This window comes from Barbatula barbatula (assembly GCF_947034865.1).
Source record: "Barbatula barbatula genome assembly, chromosome: 2".
Lineage (NCBI taxonomy): Eukaryota > Metazoa > Chordata > Actinopteri > Cypriniformes > Nemacheilidae > Barbatula > Barbatula barbatula.
The window spans coordinates 18,577,709-18,596,282 of record NC_136767.1 but is presented as its reverse complement, the minus strand read 5'-3'; the positions used below and the strand labels follow the sequence as shown (position 1 = coordinate 18,596,282).

Genomic DNA, 18,574 nt, shown 5'->3' with positions numbered 1-18,574 from the left:
TGTTTAATACAGTGCAGCGATGAGTGGTTTCATATCTCTTAACTGGTTTGTGGCTATAAATTAATCCTGTGGGGAAGCTCTGATGAACTGCTGATCTCAAAGTATGAAAAGCAGCGATAAACACAGCAGGTGTGAAGCTCACAACCTCACCCGAATTTGTGTATTAAAATTTAAGAAGTCTATGAAGCCAAGCTGGCCAACTGGATGCTTCTCGAAAGCTCGTTGGCATGTGTCTGGCTGGCATTACTTTTATGCCAGACATGGTTTATTAGAGTACATACTGATCCAAGCTATTTTAACTTCAGGTCTTAAAATGTAATCCATAAGACACACAAACACAAACTTTAAAATGTATTTAATATTATTATTTTAAACACGTTATTATTATGTATGTATTATTATTTTGGTGGCATTATAAGAATTGAACAAGGATTTAACTCACCCTATTACCCTTTTGAGGCTCATGCGTCACAGACATCTGTCATTTAGATCCTCAAACTGACATGCAAGCTAGTATATAAATAGTATGTGTTTCTGTAGACGGTTTGGCTTGGAGCAGAGTATGTGACTGCCCTAGGGAGATCCCCAAGGTTTGCAACATTTACAGGATGGCGTGAATAGGATGCCAAACAAGTTTGGTTCTTCTGTAAAAAACTGTTTCGCCAAAGGATTTTGAATCATTAAGGAAATAGCTTTAAAAGCGGTAAAGAGCTGAATGCATGGGATGACAAATGTGATTAATTATTCAATTTAGCTAAAAAAGCAATTTGTGTGCATGCATGAGAAACTACAGTATTTAAACTATATTCTATAGAAATATTTCATATATGTAGTCTTTTGTGCATACTGTGTTGATTACCATGGTACATGGATGTACATTTTTTAACAGTAGCATCAGTGTAAATTATTATCATTTTGTATTATTTTTCTATTAATTTCTTCTGTTAATTAGTATGTTCAAGTAATTGTCAGAATGTTACTTTGCAGTTTCTCCCAATAATATTCTTCACTTTATGTGTAGCCTTTATGTTTTCCTCACCTGTTAATTTTTTTGTAAAAATGCATTCACTGTGTTTGTTGTGCATTCACTTTTTAGCCAGAATCTTGTATTAATAAGCGAAATCTGGCATATCCAAATATCAGGACTCTGTTGTGGCCATTGTATAAATGATTCCTAACGCCCCATGGAACCATTCTTACAAAATTTGAGCCCACTCAATCATCATATCCTGAAATATTCCTGCATCATCAGGGAAGAAACAATCCTTGTGTGTGTGAATAGCTACCATCATGGACTTGTGTCCAGTGGGCAGTACAGTATGCATGATGGGCTGGGGTTTCTGGACACCACGGGCCCCACCACAAAACAGGGTCTCATATTGTTTAACACACCAGCAGCTCCAGAAAAGTTAATCATTCAAAATCAACAGCATTGTCTAATTCACTGAAATGAACTGCCTCAAATAAAATATTCACTTACGAACCATACATTATTGCTACTCACCTTGTACATTTACCAGAATGTAATGTTCACCATGATTTTATAAATGTTTTGTTTAAATGTGTGATATAAATTAACATTGCGCACGTAACAGGTACAGAAAGTGTACTGTTAAATATTTGTATTATTAATTAGAATTCTCACAAAATTGTTCATTTGCATACACCTGATGACTGCCTAAGTGAATTGAGTGCCTTTCCCCTTTAATTGATGTGACTTGAGTCCATATAATTTCCTGTTCTGTCCCCTCCTCTTCCTCTTTGCATTGGTTATGCAGTGGAGAGGTGAGGTTATTTTGGGCTCCTGATAATCTTAATTAATCCTTAATTTTATTGTTGCTTTTATGTCTATATTTTTAATCTAATTTATGTGTATAATATTATTTTACCTATCTGTGTGGTTATTTTTGTCAATTCATCCTGTTTAAGTTATATTTTTGCGTCTGGGCCTAAAAGTGAAATGAGAGCACATGTGATAAGTGTATATCAAATTTGTCTTATAGAGTAACCGAGGGCAACTCTCACTAAGAGGCTGATTATATTTGTTTGTGTACATCAGGGAATAAAAGATCAGCGAAACTGCAAATGCTGTCCTGTTCTTCTAAATACACAACACAGACAACAGACCAGTTACACTCATAAACGACTGTTTTAATAATATCCTTTTCATTGAATCAGAATCAGAAAGAGCTTTATTGCCAAGTATGCTTGCGCATACAAGGAATTTGTTTTAGTGACATACGTTTTCAGTACACAGAGACAACAACACACAGACAAAAAATAGGCATAATAAATAAGTGTATAAACAATTGTGCTAGAAATTATAATAGAATAGGATTGAGTAAGATGCAGGGATGTACTAGGATGGAGGGGTAACAAATTAATATAAGGATATTTATTAATTTTTATTGCCTAACCGGGGAACATTTAACTGTTCATGAGGTAGATTGCCTTGGGGAAGAAACTGTTCTTGTGCCTGACTGTCCTGGGATTTGCGGCTCTGAAGCGCCGGCCAGATGGCAAAAGTTCAAAGATGGGGTAACTGGGATGTGAGGGATCCAGAGTGATTTTCTGAGCCCCTTTCCTCACTCTGGAAGTAAGAGGAGGCTCTGACCCTCTGACCTTGAACATGACTTAACAAGCGGATAGGATGAATTTGAACTTATTAAGCCACACAGCCTTTTACTCTACAGTCCAATCTTCATGTTTCCTAGCAAACATTTTGGACATCTTTTCTACAACTATAGAATAGAATGTGTCATGATTGTTTAAGAAATAAAAAGCAATTCATGAGTTATAAAGAACATTAGCCAACTGAGACAAATTAAAGGGATAGTTCACCCAAAAATAAAACTCTTGTCATTTAGGGATGTCATCGTTTTTTCACTCTCATGCAACTTACTCTTTCTTCTGTGAAACTCGAAAGAAGATATTTTAGGAAATGTCTCGGTAGCTTTGTATCCATACCCACTGGATCCACTATCAGTGGAAATCTATGTAGTGTTAAGAAATGTAGAAGAAAGTCATACAGGTTAGTAACGACATTAGGGTAAGTAAATGATGAAAGGGGGTTACTTAAAGTAAGCTCTTTATGATTGCCCATTTGTTCTCTTTCTGTTGTATTTATTGCATCAAATACATTTTATAGTTCACAAATATTAACAGATGTAGACATTTTAATACATCTGATGTCTTCCATACAGGACAGAGAAACTGTCATTCTAGTCTGCAGTACCCATTCATGTCACAAGGGGCCACAAAAACAAACATATTTGGCAAGCATCCACATTTATAGTTCTGTATTCAAATCATAATTTTGGTGATTTACAAATTCAAACCACGTGTACAGTGGTCATCCACTAAGTCTATAACCTAAAGAATATTTTACTGGAAACCATTATGTATCAAGTAGGAAGTGTCCCTGTTTTTATTTAAAGTTAAGCTAATGTTTCCAAGTGCATGGTTTTGATGCTCTTATTAGCATGCACCCCGTGGATCATAAAACTGTCTGTCAGATTCCAACAGCTGAGGATTAAATGTGAGTGAACTAAATCTCCTTTAGTGTTAAACCCTAAAAGGTAATGTCTTGGTACCTCAGCCAGAAGTAACATTAGGTCATTTCGTATAATATCATGACCTTCACCTGTTTTTTAGAATGGGACCTACTGGGAATTTCTCCCAACAGCTGACAATTTTGTGAAGTCTTCAAAGCTCTCATGCAACAGGTTCTATTGAAAAAATGTGACATCCAAAATAAACCAACTTTCAGGTGACTTTGTAACAGTTGTCAGCATATGACCGGAGTCAAAATATCATGGAATGTAATGTAGGTGGATTATTTTGGTCATTGTGTTCAGTTGGTATATCGTTCATTTCAGCACTTAACAGAACTCTCAACATAAACAATGTATTTATTAAAAAAGAAGCCTGATGTTGTTATTTAAAATGTTGTTTCATGTTCCTCTGTTTCTCTTCTCCGACTTTAGTCAGAAAGGTGGCCTGCAGTAAATCAAGACACAAACGCTTTTTAGAGAAAACAAACAATCAATATGTTACCCTGCCTCTGAATGTTTATGAGATTTGAGCCTATTATAGGCAGAGTCAAATCATGTAACATAACAGACATAAAGGGGTGTGTCTTTGTGTATTTGTATAAAGCAGACTTGCCAACTGGGTCATGTCAAAGTGGCATGATTGTTCTGGGAGGGTATAAACTGCTTTAAGAATAAACCAAAGTAGATTAATATACAGTATACAAGTTTGGGTGGTCACTTTTTAACGTGTAAAACACTTTAAAAAAACAGATCCCCAGTTCCAGAGCTGCAGCATTATGTTTAGGATACCACAACCATGTAAATCCATCCATCCATATATCTATTTCTGTTTATAAAGTCTTCAATAGACACCAGTTAATGGAGCATCCACCTGCTTTCGGAAGGGTGTAGGACTGCATTAGGGTAGTTGACAGTTGGACAAACAACGTATACTGAGCATGTGCCCTATGCTGTGACATAATAACACATAGCATAAATTGCTTGCTCATAATATAATATAATATCGTGTAAATGCTTGTCTGAAAAGATTTGTATTTAATCCAGTTTTAAACTGGGACATTTGTTTGACCCTTGAATAGTATCAGGAGGGCTATCCAGAGTTAAGGTGATAAACATATCAGTATGATCTATACCCCCTTGGTGGATTTAGTTCTCCAGGTACTATTAAAGGGATAGTTAACTCAAAAATCTGAAGAATGTCAGTAACCAAACAGATTTCATCCTGCATTAACTGCCTAAGTAGGGAAAGTAAATACCATGGGATTCAATGGGGGAATGAGATCTGTTTGGTTACTGACATTCTGCCTATAATCCTCCATTGCTTTTAGCAGAACAATTAAATTTACACAGGTTTGGAATAATCTGAGGCTGATTAATTGATGACAGAATTTAAGTTTTTGGGGCGAAGTATCCCGTTAAAGTTTTGCGGGATAGGTTGTAGTGTGATAGAAGCAGGAGCAAAACAGTTTGAGGTTTTGTTAGTGATTAAGTATACTTTGTAGTCAATAAGGAAATGAATGGGTAGCCAATATACTTAGGTATGCCAATAATGGGGTTATGTGATCATATTTTCTTGACCTGCATGGTAAAAACCTAGCTGCTGTATTTGAAACTAACTGTAGTGTGATTATTGCAGGACAACTATGCATTGCAATAGTCGAGTCTTGAGGTCAGAAATGTATTTAGTTTCTAGCATCTGAAACACATAAAATAATCTGCAGTTTGGCAATGTTGCTTAAGTGGAAGAATATGTGTTTGTGCCTTTTTTCATGAGATTTTCAAATGAGATATTGCTGTCTAATAATAATGCTTAGGGTATTTGCTGAGTTGCAGCCTTCTATTTGCTATATTCCGTAATATTCTTATACATGTACATGAAGATACCAAAATACATGTTTGTTTAGAACCAGATTTTCTATTTAAAAACAATTGTAAATGGAAAGATTCTAACTCAATAGTTTTTTGTGGCAATAAAGGAATGACTACTATTTTTTGTAATTTTTCACCCCATGCTCCAAATTTTTAATATTCTCATACTGACTCCATCTATACTCAATATTACTATATTACTCTTTTATAGAGATTGCTTTTCTGGATTAAGTCACAACATACAGTACATTTCTCAATTGTTACAGGCAAATCAGTACAGTTTTTCTACTGTGTGGTCAGTTAAATCAATTAGTTGTACGTTGTGTCTGAAACTCATTTTAACCTCCCTGAGGCTGTTGAATTACGACCAACTGTCCATAGTCTACATTCAGCTGCTACATATTTAACGGTCACATGACACATGTTTCAACCGTTAAACATTTTCAGGATGGGAATGAGCCATTTTTAGATACTGGAGATTCACAAAATAATTTACTTTTTGTTTTACAGTTCTGTCTCTTCTTCTGCTGTAAGTAGAAAAACTAGTATCACTGTAAGGTTGCATAACTTCAATTTGCATACAGGGCTTTTCATTAACACTAATAGCCAATACATACATACATATCAGCAATGAATCTGCCCCTCATGAAACACTCATGACTTCAGAAAGTGCCTATTACATTTTATATGATCCTTCCAAAAAAGGACTCCATCACTTAAGTGAGATTTTAATAGACTTTAGAGACTAATACAATTTTAAGTTAAACACACAAGCTGAGTGCTTGAACACACATAAACGTTTTACACGAACAAAGTAACAAATAACTTGCAAAAAAATGAAATTCACATTTCTGTATAGTGCATTCCAGGTGATATCAATCAAACGGCAGTCTGGTTGTTTGGATAAAAAATAAACAGCAAACAAACACAATAAACAAAATATAATATGAAAACACAATATAGCTTTAAAAATATAGCTTTGAAAAATGTTCTGTGAATGTTCTTTGAAAAAAATTACCAATACTGTAAACAGATATTTTAAAGACTATAAAATACATTATTATTTGAATGTTTAACTTAAATTAAAGTGATCTTACAGTCTATTTAACACTTAAATATTTGACAAATGTCTGTTAAGGTTTCTGTTAATAATTTTTTTTGTTAAAACTGAATAGAATATTTGCATTCTTGGGATTGGTAATAAATTCCATTGCATCCACAGCTAAAAAAGCCTGTCAGATTTATGACTGAATGCTGAGAAACGTACACATGCCCATGTATAGGTTGTGCTTAGTGTGCTAGTTTACTTGCATAAAAGCCAAGAGGAGACAGTAAAGGAGATGCAGAGGAGACATAAGAACTTCCTGCAGTGGTAAGAACCTGTGCTGACAGGGCCTTTAGATTATAATTACTAATTATTATGTGTTTATTTTAATTTGTGTATAAATAGATAATTGTGGTTAACTTTTTTAATCATTTAATTGAAGGGTGGTGTAAGTGTTCATCTGGTCTCTTAGAACAAAAGGTAAGTTGAAAAAAACTGTGTGTAAATATAAGGGCAGGGCTGGGCAGTAATAAAATACATTTGACTTTGTTACGTATTTAATATACAAAATGTGAGTAACTATATTTCATCACAGTTACTTTTTAAATGGTGGTAATTCAATTAAAGTTACATTTATTTAATTTAAATTTATGGCTTATCTTAGCTTGACTGTGGCAATTATTGTAAATAGCAATTGGTGATCTGCAAAAGCATCCTAAACCACAATTCTTCATAGGATTTATACCCCTTGCAGAATAGGCTAAATTGGAATAATTTGAACAAAATAAGAGGAATCTTCATAGAAATTGTACATTCATTTGATTTAGTACTGTCCTGGGGTGCGTTTCTCGAACAACGACATAACTCGCTGGTTAACCACCATAGTAAGATACGTCGTTGGGGAAATTAACAATGTAGGTACGACTGTTTCCCAAAACCGTAAAAACTCTGTGGGAGATCATTGTTTGAACCAAATTGGTACAACAATCTAGTTGATGACGCCACACAGGTGGAGGAGTAATGACGTCTAATAATAAATACGTTCAATTGTCAAATACGCAATTGTGAGTTTTTCATGCAATTCTTATTTCATAACTAACTGCGCAGTTCTGAAAAATTACCATTTCACATTTTTACTTAGTAATCGAAAACAAGTTTCCATGAAATGCAATGCATTCAGACAAGGTGATGAAAATGATTAAACAGGGTGATGTGAAAATATTTTTCTTTAAATTTTGTTCAAAGATAAAAAATATATTTTGTATTGCCCTTCACATGTATAACCCCATGTTTCCCAGAAGACAAAATAAGTACGATTTAGCCTCCATTTCGAAAAGGTTTACACTCCAACTCTTAATGCATTGTGTTCCATTATCATTTTTTCCTTTTGCTTTTTTTGCTTTGAGACATATTGTGCTAAACTGATGTTGTTTCAAATATGCAGAGGAAAACCATGTCCTCTGTTTGGTGGCCCGTTTGTGTAACTTACCTTATTAGTATTCCAAAGTATTCTGAAGTATTTATGTTAAATTACAAAACGTGTGTAATCTAACAAAATACATTACAAATTACTTTTTAAAGCATTTATTTTGTAATCTGTAGTGAAGGGTAGTGGGAATTATTCATTCATGTGTGTGTTAAACAAGACACATTCTGCATTGTTAGATTACATATTGTCTTCCCAAGGTAAGAATGAAATATAATTGATCATTTTTTTGTTTTAAACTATAAATTAAGAATTTTTAAATTTTTTTAGCTATTAAGACTTCTAAATATTGTTTCTGTTTTTGTTGCCCAAACAGAAGATTACTTCATCATGAGCAATTCATATGATTTCAGGAAAGAGTCTTGATTTAATAACACATCCAATGCTCTTGAATTTTCAAATGAATGCCTCTTATCTTTTATCTTTAGTTAACCTGCCACCATGAGTACGGACGCGGAGATGGCCATTTATGGCAAAGCTGCCATTTACCTCCGTAAGCCTGAGAAGGAGAGAATTGAGGCTCAGAGCAAACCTTTTGATGCTAAGGCTGCCTGCTATGTGATTGATGACAAAGAGCTGTACGTCAAAGGATTAATCAAGAGCAAAGATGGTGGCAAAGTCACTGTTATTGTGAATGACACTAAGGAGGTACAATTTCCACATTTCACAAAACTAAGATTATAATTATATAGTACAAATCTAATGTCTGTTGAATCATTTTAATAGGAGAAAACTGTTAAGGAGGATGATGTCCACCCAATGAATCCTCCCAAGTATGACAAGATTGAGGACATGGCCATGATGACCCATCTCAATGAACCCTCTGTGCTGTATAACCTCAAAGAGCGTTACGCAGCATGGATGATCTATGTAAGTTTAGCAGAAAATAAAACAGCATTCAAGTTCATCATGACTGTGATGCTGCAATCGGATGGTTTCTCTGTTTATTTCAGACCTACTCAGGACTCTTCTGTGCTACTGTGAACCCATACAAGTGGCTTCCAGTGTATGATGCAGAAGTGGTCGCTGCCTACAGAGGCAAAAAGCGTATGGAGGCCCCACCCCACATCTTCTCTGTCTCTGACAATGCCTATCAGGCCATGCTTACTGGTAAGTGCTGAACTTTGAATGGAAAGGTCATTTTGATTTGTGAAATTATGGTTTCTGGTTTTAATGAAACAATTATCTAAACAAAATGACCATTCAATTTACAGACAGAGAGAACCAGTCTGTCCTGATCACGTATGTATTTACTTTTATGAGATGTTAAAAACAGTTATACATTATTCTTATGAAACTTTTACATGTCTTATCATATTCTCTCTGATAATCATCTCTTATAAACCAGTGGAGAATCTGGTGCTGGAAAGACTGTGAACACCAAACGTGTCATTCAGTACTTTGCCACAGTTGCAGTACATACTGACAAGAAGAAAGAATCTGCCAGCCAAATGAAGGTGTGATACAAAAAGCGATGTACTTAATCCATAAAAATAAAAAGCTCTATTAATATTATTATCATACATTTTTGTTAATATATTACCCTCTTAACTTCACAGGGATCTCTTGAGGACCAGATCATTGCTGCTAACCCTCTGCTTGAGGCTTATGGTAATGCCAAGACTGTGAGAAATGACAACTCCTCTCGTTTTGTAAGTTTTTATTTTCATATAGTACAATATGTCAGTTGTTTCTTTTTAAATTTTATAAAAACATTTTCTTGAAAGCCTCATTGCCGCAATTGCAACTAAAACTTATTTTAAATGAACAGGGTAAATTCATCCGAATTCACTTTGGTACATCTGGAAAACTGTCTAGTGCTGATATTGAGACATGTAAGTAACAAGTAATAACCATTTTCAATCTGACATAGACAATTGTTTGAATACTACTTGGTACTTGATTCCCTGACCAGATCTGCTGGAGAAGTCAAGAGTGACATTCCAACTTTCAGATGAGAGAGGCTACCACATCTTCTACCAGATGATGACCAACCACAAGCCTGAGCTGATTGGTAGGTGCACATACATCATTCAATGCTTTAAAATGCCACTTAATATTGTAAAACACTCTGTCATAAAATAACTTTGTATGTTACAGAAATGACGCTCATCACCACCAACCCCTATGACTTCCCCATGTGCAGTCAGGGTCAAATCACAGTGGCAAGCATTGATGATAAAGAGGAGCTGGTTGCCACTGATGTGAGATTTTTAACAAGTGACAGCTAGAGAAAGTCTATTATGTAGCACTTTATATTATACTGAATACGTTGGGTTTTTTAGACTGCAATTGACATTCTGGGCTTCAATGGTGAGGAGAAGATGGGCATCTACAAGTTCACTGGAGCTGTGCTGCATCATGGTAACATGAAGTTCAAGCAAAAGCAGCGTGAGGAACAGGCTGAGCCTGATGGCACAGAGGGTGAGCTTGTTGTGTGTTTCCTACAGCAGACAAATTGTTTTTGTTGCAGTTTGAACAATACACTACATACAATACTCAACATACCTGGTCACTTACTAAACAGTGTGATTTATTGGTCAATCATTCAGTGTGTGCTTAGATTATAGACATTCTGAAAGTACTTTGCCTTTGTTGTACATGGACAAAAAACTCACACTCTAAACTGTATTTTATAGATGCTGACAAAGTCGCCTACCTTTTGGGCTTGAACTCTGCTGATATGCTGAAGGCTTTGTGCTACCCAAGAGTGAAGGTCGGAAATGAGTTTGTGACCAAAGGCCAGACCGTGCCACAGGTATGTATTAACAAACGCTAACAACAACATTTTAAACATGACAATTATGAATCTGCCTAATAATTAAAGAAGTAGAGCTTCAAATTAAATGTACAATGTATTTTATCTCCAGGTGTACAACTCTGTTAGCGCTCTGGCCAAATCTATCTACGAGAGGATGTTCTTGTGGATGGTTGTTCGTATCAACCAGATGTTGGACACAAAACAAGCCAGACAGTTCTTCATTGGTGTGTTGGATATTGCTGGCTTTGAGATCTTTGATGTAAGAATGATGCTTTTATCTCCATTCAAAGTTAAATGATGTATAACCAGTTTTTTTGTAAATGTTTCGTTTTCTCTCTCTCCAGTACAACAGTATGGAGCAGCTGTGCATCAACTTCACCAACGAGAAACTGCAACAGTTTTTCAACCACCACATGTTTGTGCTGGAACAAGAGGAGTACAAAAAGGAGGGCATAGTTTGGGCGTTCATTGACTTTGGCATGGACTTGGCTGCTTGCATTGAGCTCATTGAGAAGGTTCATAACTCTCTTCCAGTAAATAGTATTTAATTAATAAACTCTGTGATCTTATTAATTCTCTTTATTCATTTGTTATCAGCCCATGGGTATCTTCTCCATCCTTGAAGAGGAGTGCATGTTCCCCAAGGCTTCAGACACAACGTTCAAGAACAAGCTGTATGATCAGCATCTTGGCAAGTGTAATGCTTTCCAGAAACCAAAGCCTGCCAAAGGCAAGGCTGAGGCCCACTTCTCCCTGGTTCACTATGCTGGAACTGTGGACTACAACATTTCTGGTTGGCTGGACAAGAACAAGGATCCACTGAATGAGTCTGTATTGCAGCTGTACCAGAAGTCTTCTGTCAAACTGCTGGCTACCCTCTACCCGCCTGTTGTTGAGGGTAATTACATTATTTATAAGTATTTCAAAACATAATTCTAAGTAGCATTTTAACTTATCTTTCAATGTTTGTTTAGAGAGTGGTGGCGGCAAGAAGGGAGGCAAGAAGAAGGGTGGTTCCATGCAGACGGTGTCCTCCCAGTTCAGAGTATGTCATTGTCTTAGATACTGCATGTAAATTATTTAATTATTGAGAATAATGAGAAACATAAACTTTCCATGATGTTAAAGGAGAATCTGGGCAAGTTGATGACCAACTTGAGGAGCACTCACCCTCACTTTGTACGTTGCCTGATTCCCAATGAGTCCAAGAATCCAGGTAAAATCATTAAGCACTAACATGAATTCTGATATAAGGACAAACAGTTATCCTAACGAGAGGAGTTAATCTACCGAGCTCATGCCATCCACTGTTTTTATAGGTCTTATGGAGAACCATCTGGTTATCCACCAGCTAAGGTGTAATGGTGTACTGGAGGGTATCAGAATCTGCAGAAAGGGCTTTCCCAGCAGAATCCTCTATGGTGACTTCAAACAGAGGTAAAAAGACCCACATGAAATTGTATTTCCTGTGTGCGCTCATCTTAAATAAATCGAAGATATAAAAAATGTGATTCATCCACAGATACAAGGTGCTGAATGCCAGTGTTATCCCCGAGGGACAATTCATTGACAACAAGAAAGCTTCTGAGAAACTCCTGGGATCCATCGATGTTGATCATGAAGAGTACAGATTTGGACACACAAAGGTTAACATTCTACTTCACAATGATGTACTATTTATTAATCATAATGTTTAGTTTAAACTCTAAATTGAATTAATCTCTCTTATTTCACCTGAATGCAGGTGTTCTTCAAAGCTGGTCTTCTGGGTACTCTTGAGGAAATGCGTGATGAGAAGCTGGCTACTCTGGTCACAATGACTCAGGCTCTTTGCCGTGGTTACCTCATGAGGAGAGAGTTTGTGAAGATGATGGAGAGAAGGTGAGCATTTTGAAATAAATAAAATAAATATTTGTAATACCTACGTATAGTATATACAGTATACTGATGTAAATGACATTAAATGACTATTCACAGGGAGTCCATTTACACCATCCAATACAACATCCGCTCATTCATGAATGTTAAACACTGGCCATGGATGAAGGTTTACTACAAGATTAAGCCTCTGCTAAAGAGTGCTGAGACTGAGAAGGAGCTGTCAAGTATGAAAGAGGACTTTGCAAAATGCAAAGAAGCTTTGGCCAAGGCTGAAGCCAAAAAGAAGGAGCTTGAAGAGAAGATGGTTTCTCTGCTGCAAGAGAAAAATGATCTGCAGCTGCAAGTAGCATCTGTGAGTGGATCAATATAAACATGTATTATCATTAGTTCAAGAAAAACCTGACAGGATATACTAATGTGTATGCTGACATATTTTGTGCATTTCTTAAACATAAAAATAGGAATCTGAGAATCTCTCAGATGCTGAGGAGAGGTGTGAGGGTCTGATCAAGAGCAAAATCCAGCTTGAAGCTAAACTGAAAGAGACAACTGAGAGACTAGAAGATGAAGAAGAAATCAATGCTGAACTTACAGCCAAGAAGAGGAAACTAGAGGATGAGTGTTCTGAACTGAAGAAAGACATTGATGACCTGGAGCTCACCTTGGCTAAAGTTGAGAAGGAGAAACATGCCACTGAGAATAAGGTTTGTGACACAGTGTTTTTTAACATTAAACATTTCAACATTTTAATTTCATTTTGTATAGTCATTATGACATATTATATTTTATTATTGAATATGAATTGAAAATGATAATCTGTGATAAAAAATTTCACAGGTAAAGAACCTGACTGAGGAAATGGCATCTCAGGATGAGAGCATTGGCAAGCTCACAAAGGAGAAGAAAGCTCTTCAAGAGTCACATCAGCAGACTCTGGACGATCTCCAGGCAGAGGAGGACAAAGTCAACACCCTAACCAAATCCAAGACAAAGCTTGAGCAACAAGTTGATGATGTAAGTAATTGTACACAACCTATTATTTAAAAAGGTTTTTGCCCACATTCATTTTTTAAATGTCTATGTTGATGTCTCGTAGCTTGAGGGTTCCCTGGAGCAAGAGAAGAAGCTCCGTATGGACCTTGAGAGAGCCAAGAGAAAGCTTGAAGGAGACCTGAAACTGGCTCAGGAGTCCATCATGGACCTGGAGAATGACAAGCAGCAATCTGAGGAGAAGCTGAAGAAGTATTTTTAAAAACATAATACAAAAAACGAAATAAATACTTTTTTTTAAAACTGTACTTCTTTCTTGTGACATTTCATACATGTTTTTTCTAAATGTCAACAGGAAAGACTTTGAAACAAGCCAGCTGCTCAGCAAGATTGAAGATGAACAATCTCTTGGAGCTCAACTTCAGAAGAAGATCAAGGAGCTTCAGGTATTTATTTGAGCTGTTTGGTACTTGGTTAATAAGGTATATTCAAAATTCTTAAAATGCGTTTTAATATTTGTGTCTGTAGGCTCGCATTGAGGAATTGGAGGAAGAGATTGAGGCTGAGCGTGCTGCCCGAGCAAAGGTTGAGAAGCAGAGAGCTGATCTCTCCAGGGAACTTGAGGAGATCAGCGAGAGACTTGAGGAAGCTGGAGGAGCAACTGCTGCTCAGATTGAGATGAACAAGAAGCGTGAAGCTGAATTTCAGAAGCTACGTCGTGATCTTGAAGAGTCCACCCTTCAGCATGAAGCTACCGCTGCTGCCCTTCGCAAGAAACAGGCAGATAGTGTGGCTGAGCTGGGAGAGCAAATCGACAACCTCCAGCGTGTCAAGCAGAAGCTTGAGAAAGAGAAGAGTGAATACAAAATGGAGATTGATGATCTCTCCAGCAACATGGAGGCTGTTGCCAAAGCAAAGGTGTGCAACAAAAACATTGGAAAATGTATTGAAAACATATACACTCACAAAGCAATCAACAATATTTTGTCATAATTCTTAAACTTCTGAATTACAGGGCAACCTCGAGAAGATGTGCCGCACACTGGAGGACCAACTCAGTGAAATAAAGTCCAAGAACGATGAAAACCTTCGCCAGTTAAATGACCTTAGTGCTCAAAGAGCAAGACTTCAAACCGAAAATGGTACTGTTTATTTGATTTTGGTTATCTGTCTCTATATTTTTTAATATTGTTTTGATCTACTGTTTACCAGGTGTTTTCTGTTCATGAAAACCATGTACCTCTTTAACGTCTCTTAGATATCGTGTCTCGTCTCATATATCATAATTTTTATGCAGGTGAATATGGTCGCCAGCTGGAGGAGAAGGAATCTCTTGTTTCTCAGCTCAGCAGAGGAAAACAAGCTTTCACTCAACAAATTGAGGAACTTAAGAGGCAGATTGAAGAGGAGGTTAAGGTAATATAACAGAAGCATTGGTCCCTCACATTTGTCACTAACTACAAAAAAAAAGATAGAAGCATCTGACTTGTTCTTTTAGGCTAAGAATGCCCTGGCCCATGCAGTGCAGTCAGCCCGTCATGACTGTGACCTGCTCCGTGAACAGTTTGAGGAAGAGCAGGAGGCAAAGGCTGAGCTCCAGAGGGGAATGTCTAAAGCAAACAGTGAGGTGGCTCAGTGGAGAAGCAAATATGAAACTGATGCCATCCAGCGCACAGAGGAACTTGAAGAGTCCAAGTATGACTATCAAAATAACTGATAAATACATTTGTTAATACTATGTAAAATTGCATGCCTCATCTGACTGGTGACTTCAAAACGCACAACAGGAAGAAGCTGGCTCAGCGTCTGCAAGAAGCAGAGGAACAAATTGAGGCAGTAAACTCAAAATGTGCCTCTCTGGAGAAGACCAAGCAGAGACTCCAGGGTGAGGTGGAGGACCTCATGATTGATGTGGAAAGAGCAAATGCATTGGCTGCCAACCTTGACAAAAAACAGAGGAACTTCGACAAGGTATAGACATTTTGCCATTAGAGTTGTTCTTTGAGATGAAACATATAATAGGGTTATAGGGTTTTCGTTCATTCTAATTTATATTTAATCCCACTTAAAGGTTCTGGCAGAATGGAAGCAGAAGTATGAAGAGGGTCAGGCAGAACTGGAAGGTGCTCAAAAAGAGGCTCGCTCACTCAGCACTGAATTATTTAAGATGAAGAACTCGTATGAAGAGGCTCTGGATCAGCTTGAGACACTCAAGAGAGAAAACAAGAATCTGCAGCGTAAGAATGAAATTCTTAAATATAGTATTAATCGAATCGTGTTAAAATGTACACATGTGAAATCAGCACAGAATGTGTGATGTTCTTTATATACTGATAATATTAAATGTTTTACCTGTAGAGGAGATCTCAGATCTGACCGAGCAGTTGGGTGAGACGGGTAAGAGCATTCATGAGCTGGAAAAGGCAAAGAAAGCAATAGAGACTGAGAAGTCTGAGATTCAGACCGCCCTGGAGGAGGCTGAAGTAAGTATCTCAAGATTAAAAAAGATTCTTGGAGTCTTTGACCATGGATTGTATTCTAGTTCTGAAAACTTTGGTAAATTACTTTTACAGGGAACCCTGGAGCATGAGGAGTCCAAGATTCTCCGTGTCCAGCTTGAGCTAAACCAGGTGAAGGGTGAGATTGACAGAAAGCTTGCAGAGAAGGATGAGGAGATGGAGCAGATCAAGAGAAACAGCCAGAGAGTCATTGAATCCATGCAGAGCACACTGGACTCTGAAGTCAGGAGCAGAAATGATGCTCTGAGAATTAAGAAGAAGATGGAGGGAGACCTTAATGAGATGGAGATTCAGTTGAGCCATGCCAATCGCCAGGCTGCTGAGGCTCAGAAACAACTGAGGAATGTTCAGGGACAACTCAAGGTATTTGACTTCCCTTTTGACATTAGCATATACGAAGAACTTAGACTTTGAAGGATATTATTAAAGTGTCTCAGGTAAAAGTTTAGACACAAATTTATAGAAAAACCAATGATATTTTCAGGATGCACAACTTCATCTTGATGATGCCGTGAGAGGACAAGACGACATGAAGGAGCAGGTGGCCATGGTGGAGCGCAGAAATACTTTGATGCAGGCTGAGATTGAGGAGCTGAGAGTTGCTCTGGAACAGACAGAGAGAGGCCGCAAAGTGGCTGAACAAGAGCTGGTGGATGTCAGTGAGCGTGTTGGACTGCTGCATTCTCAGGTAACAACATATTCTCTTATATTTATTAATTTCATTTGAACAGTGCTTTCGATTTTAATGTTTTTCATCCAATGTGTAGAACACAAGTCTGCTGAACACCAAGAAGAAGCTTGAGGCTGACCTTGTTCAGGTCCAGAGTGAAGTTGATGACACTGTACAGGAAGCGAGAAATGCAGAAGAGAAGGCCAAGAAGGCCATTACTGATGTGAGTAATGGAGAGCTGCATAATTAAAATATAGTTATGGTCCAACCGATTAGAAATGTAATGGTTTTGCAATAAATTTGAAATGAGGATGTCCTTTTGAATTACAGGCTGCCATGATGGCCGAAGAGCTCAAGAAGGAGCAGGACACCAGCTCTCATCTGGAGAGGATGAAGAAGAATCTGGAGGTCACAGTGAAGGACCTGCAGCACCGTCTGGATGAGGCTGAGAATCTGGCCATGAAAGGAGGAAAGAAACAACTCCAGAAACTGGAAAGCAGAGTGAGTATTTCAGAACCAACATAATTCATTAAGAATTTCTCTAGAAGTTGTTATCATCATCATTATTGACAGATACAGTACATACAATGTAATACCAAGTACCAAAATGACTAACAGGCACTAACCAAATTATTAATTTCTCTATTACCCTTTATGTTCTTCTGTAGGTTCGTGAGCTTGAGACTGAAATTGAGGCTGAACAGAGACGTGGAGCTGATGCTGTTAAAGGAGTACGCAAATATGAGAGGAGAGTGAAGGAGCTCACCTACCAGGTATATATCTGACCATGTCTATACATCTAAGTGAAATGTTAAACATGTTTTATAGTAAAACATTTAAAATCAAATATTTGTATTGTTTGTAGACAGAGGAGGATAAGAAGAATATTGCAAGACTTCAGGATCTGGTTGACAAACTTCAGCTGAAAGTCAAAGGATATAAGAGGCAGGCTGAAGAGGCGGTATGTAAAACAAATCTGGATGTTTTCGTTTTGTCTTTACTAGTAATTGATACAGTAGCAAACGTACTTGCAAAGCATAGTCGCTAATATGATTGAAACTCTCTTTCAAGGAGGAACAAGCCAACTCTTACCTATCCAAGTTAAGGAAGGTGCAGCATGAGCTGGAGGAGGCTGAGGAGCGTGCTGACATTTCTGAGTCTCAGGTCAACAAACTCAGAGCAAAGAGTCGCGATACCGGAAAGGTCAGTAGATGAGTATCTACATAAAGAAGCTATATCAAAAAGCATATTTACCAGAATGTTAAGAGTTTAATGAAGAGTTTTTTGATGATTAGAATTACTCTTACTCCATGTCTAATTTACCTCTTCTTTCCTAGGCCAAAGAAGAGTGAGTTTTACAAAACTTGAAAGGAGCATCTACTTCAGTCATGTAATAGGATTGTTTTGTACCTTTCTTGCTCTTATGAAATAAACCTTTACATATCAGCATTTCATTTGTCTCTGTGATATTTTAGTTCTGGGTCATTATACATATATTTGTGGGTACATTTGGCATTTGAAAATGAGAAGTTTTTATTTTTGTCATAACACAAGCATGACCTTACAATACATAACCTTTAAATAACCTATAGTTATGAAATACAATTCTTTCTTTTCTGCAGCATGTATAGCAGGGTACAGTGAGTTAAAAAAATAACAAGATACTGACAAACGAGGTTCAGAGGTTAATAAAAAATCTAATGATCATATCATAAACTGAATGCCTACAAACATTTATTTCTACTTAGATATTTTTATGATCAAATATATATTATATCTGATATTTCAGATAAAGGGCA

General features: G+C 37.0%; 1 protein-coding gene across 1 annotated transcript; it reads left to right on the top strand.

Moving 5' to 3' along the window:
• Positions 1 to 8,395: 8,395 nt before the first annotated feature.
• On the top strand, positions 8,396 to 18,127 carry LOC306902619 (myosin heavy chain, fast skeletal muscle-like; the record flags this gene model as incomplete). The annotated part of the gene is made up of 39 exons (XM_079471329.1): positions 8,396 to 8,602; positions 8,681 to 8,824; positions 8,908 to 9,064; positions 9,169 to 9,196; positions 9,303 to 9,411; positions 9,514 to 9,606; positions 9,726 to 9,789; positions 9,870 to 9,968; positions 10,055 to 10,158; positions 10,240 to 10,378; positions 10,594 to 10,712; positions 10,825 to 10,974; positions 11,060 to 11,230; positions 11,313 to 11,613; positions 11,690 to 11,760; positions 11,844 to 11,931; positions 12,035 to 12,152; positions 12,238 to 12,361; positions 12,460 to 12,596; positions 12,693 to 12,948; positions 13,058 to 13,300; positions 13,434 to 13,610; positions 13,693 to 13,838; positions 13,942 to 14,032; positions 14,115 to 14,504; positions 14,602 to 14,728; positions 14,884 to 15,002; positions 15,085 to 15,281; positions 15,374 to 15,557; positions 15,658 to 15,823; positions 15,945 to 16,069; positions 16,160 to 16,468; positions 16,590 to 16,793; positions 16,873 to 16,998; positions 17,106 to 17,276; positions 17,444 to 17,548; positions 17,641 to 17,736; positions 17,847 to 17,978; positions 18,113 to 18,127. The coding sequence occupies 39 exons, from the start codon at positions 8,396 to 8,398 to the stop codon at positions 18,125 to 18,127; spliced, it is 5,802 nt and encodes a 1,933-aa protein (XP_079327455.1).
• Positions 18,128 to 18,574: the final 447 nt, after the last annotated feature.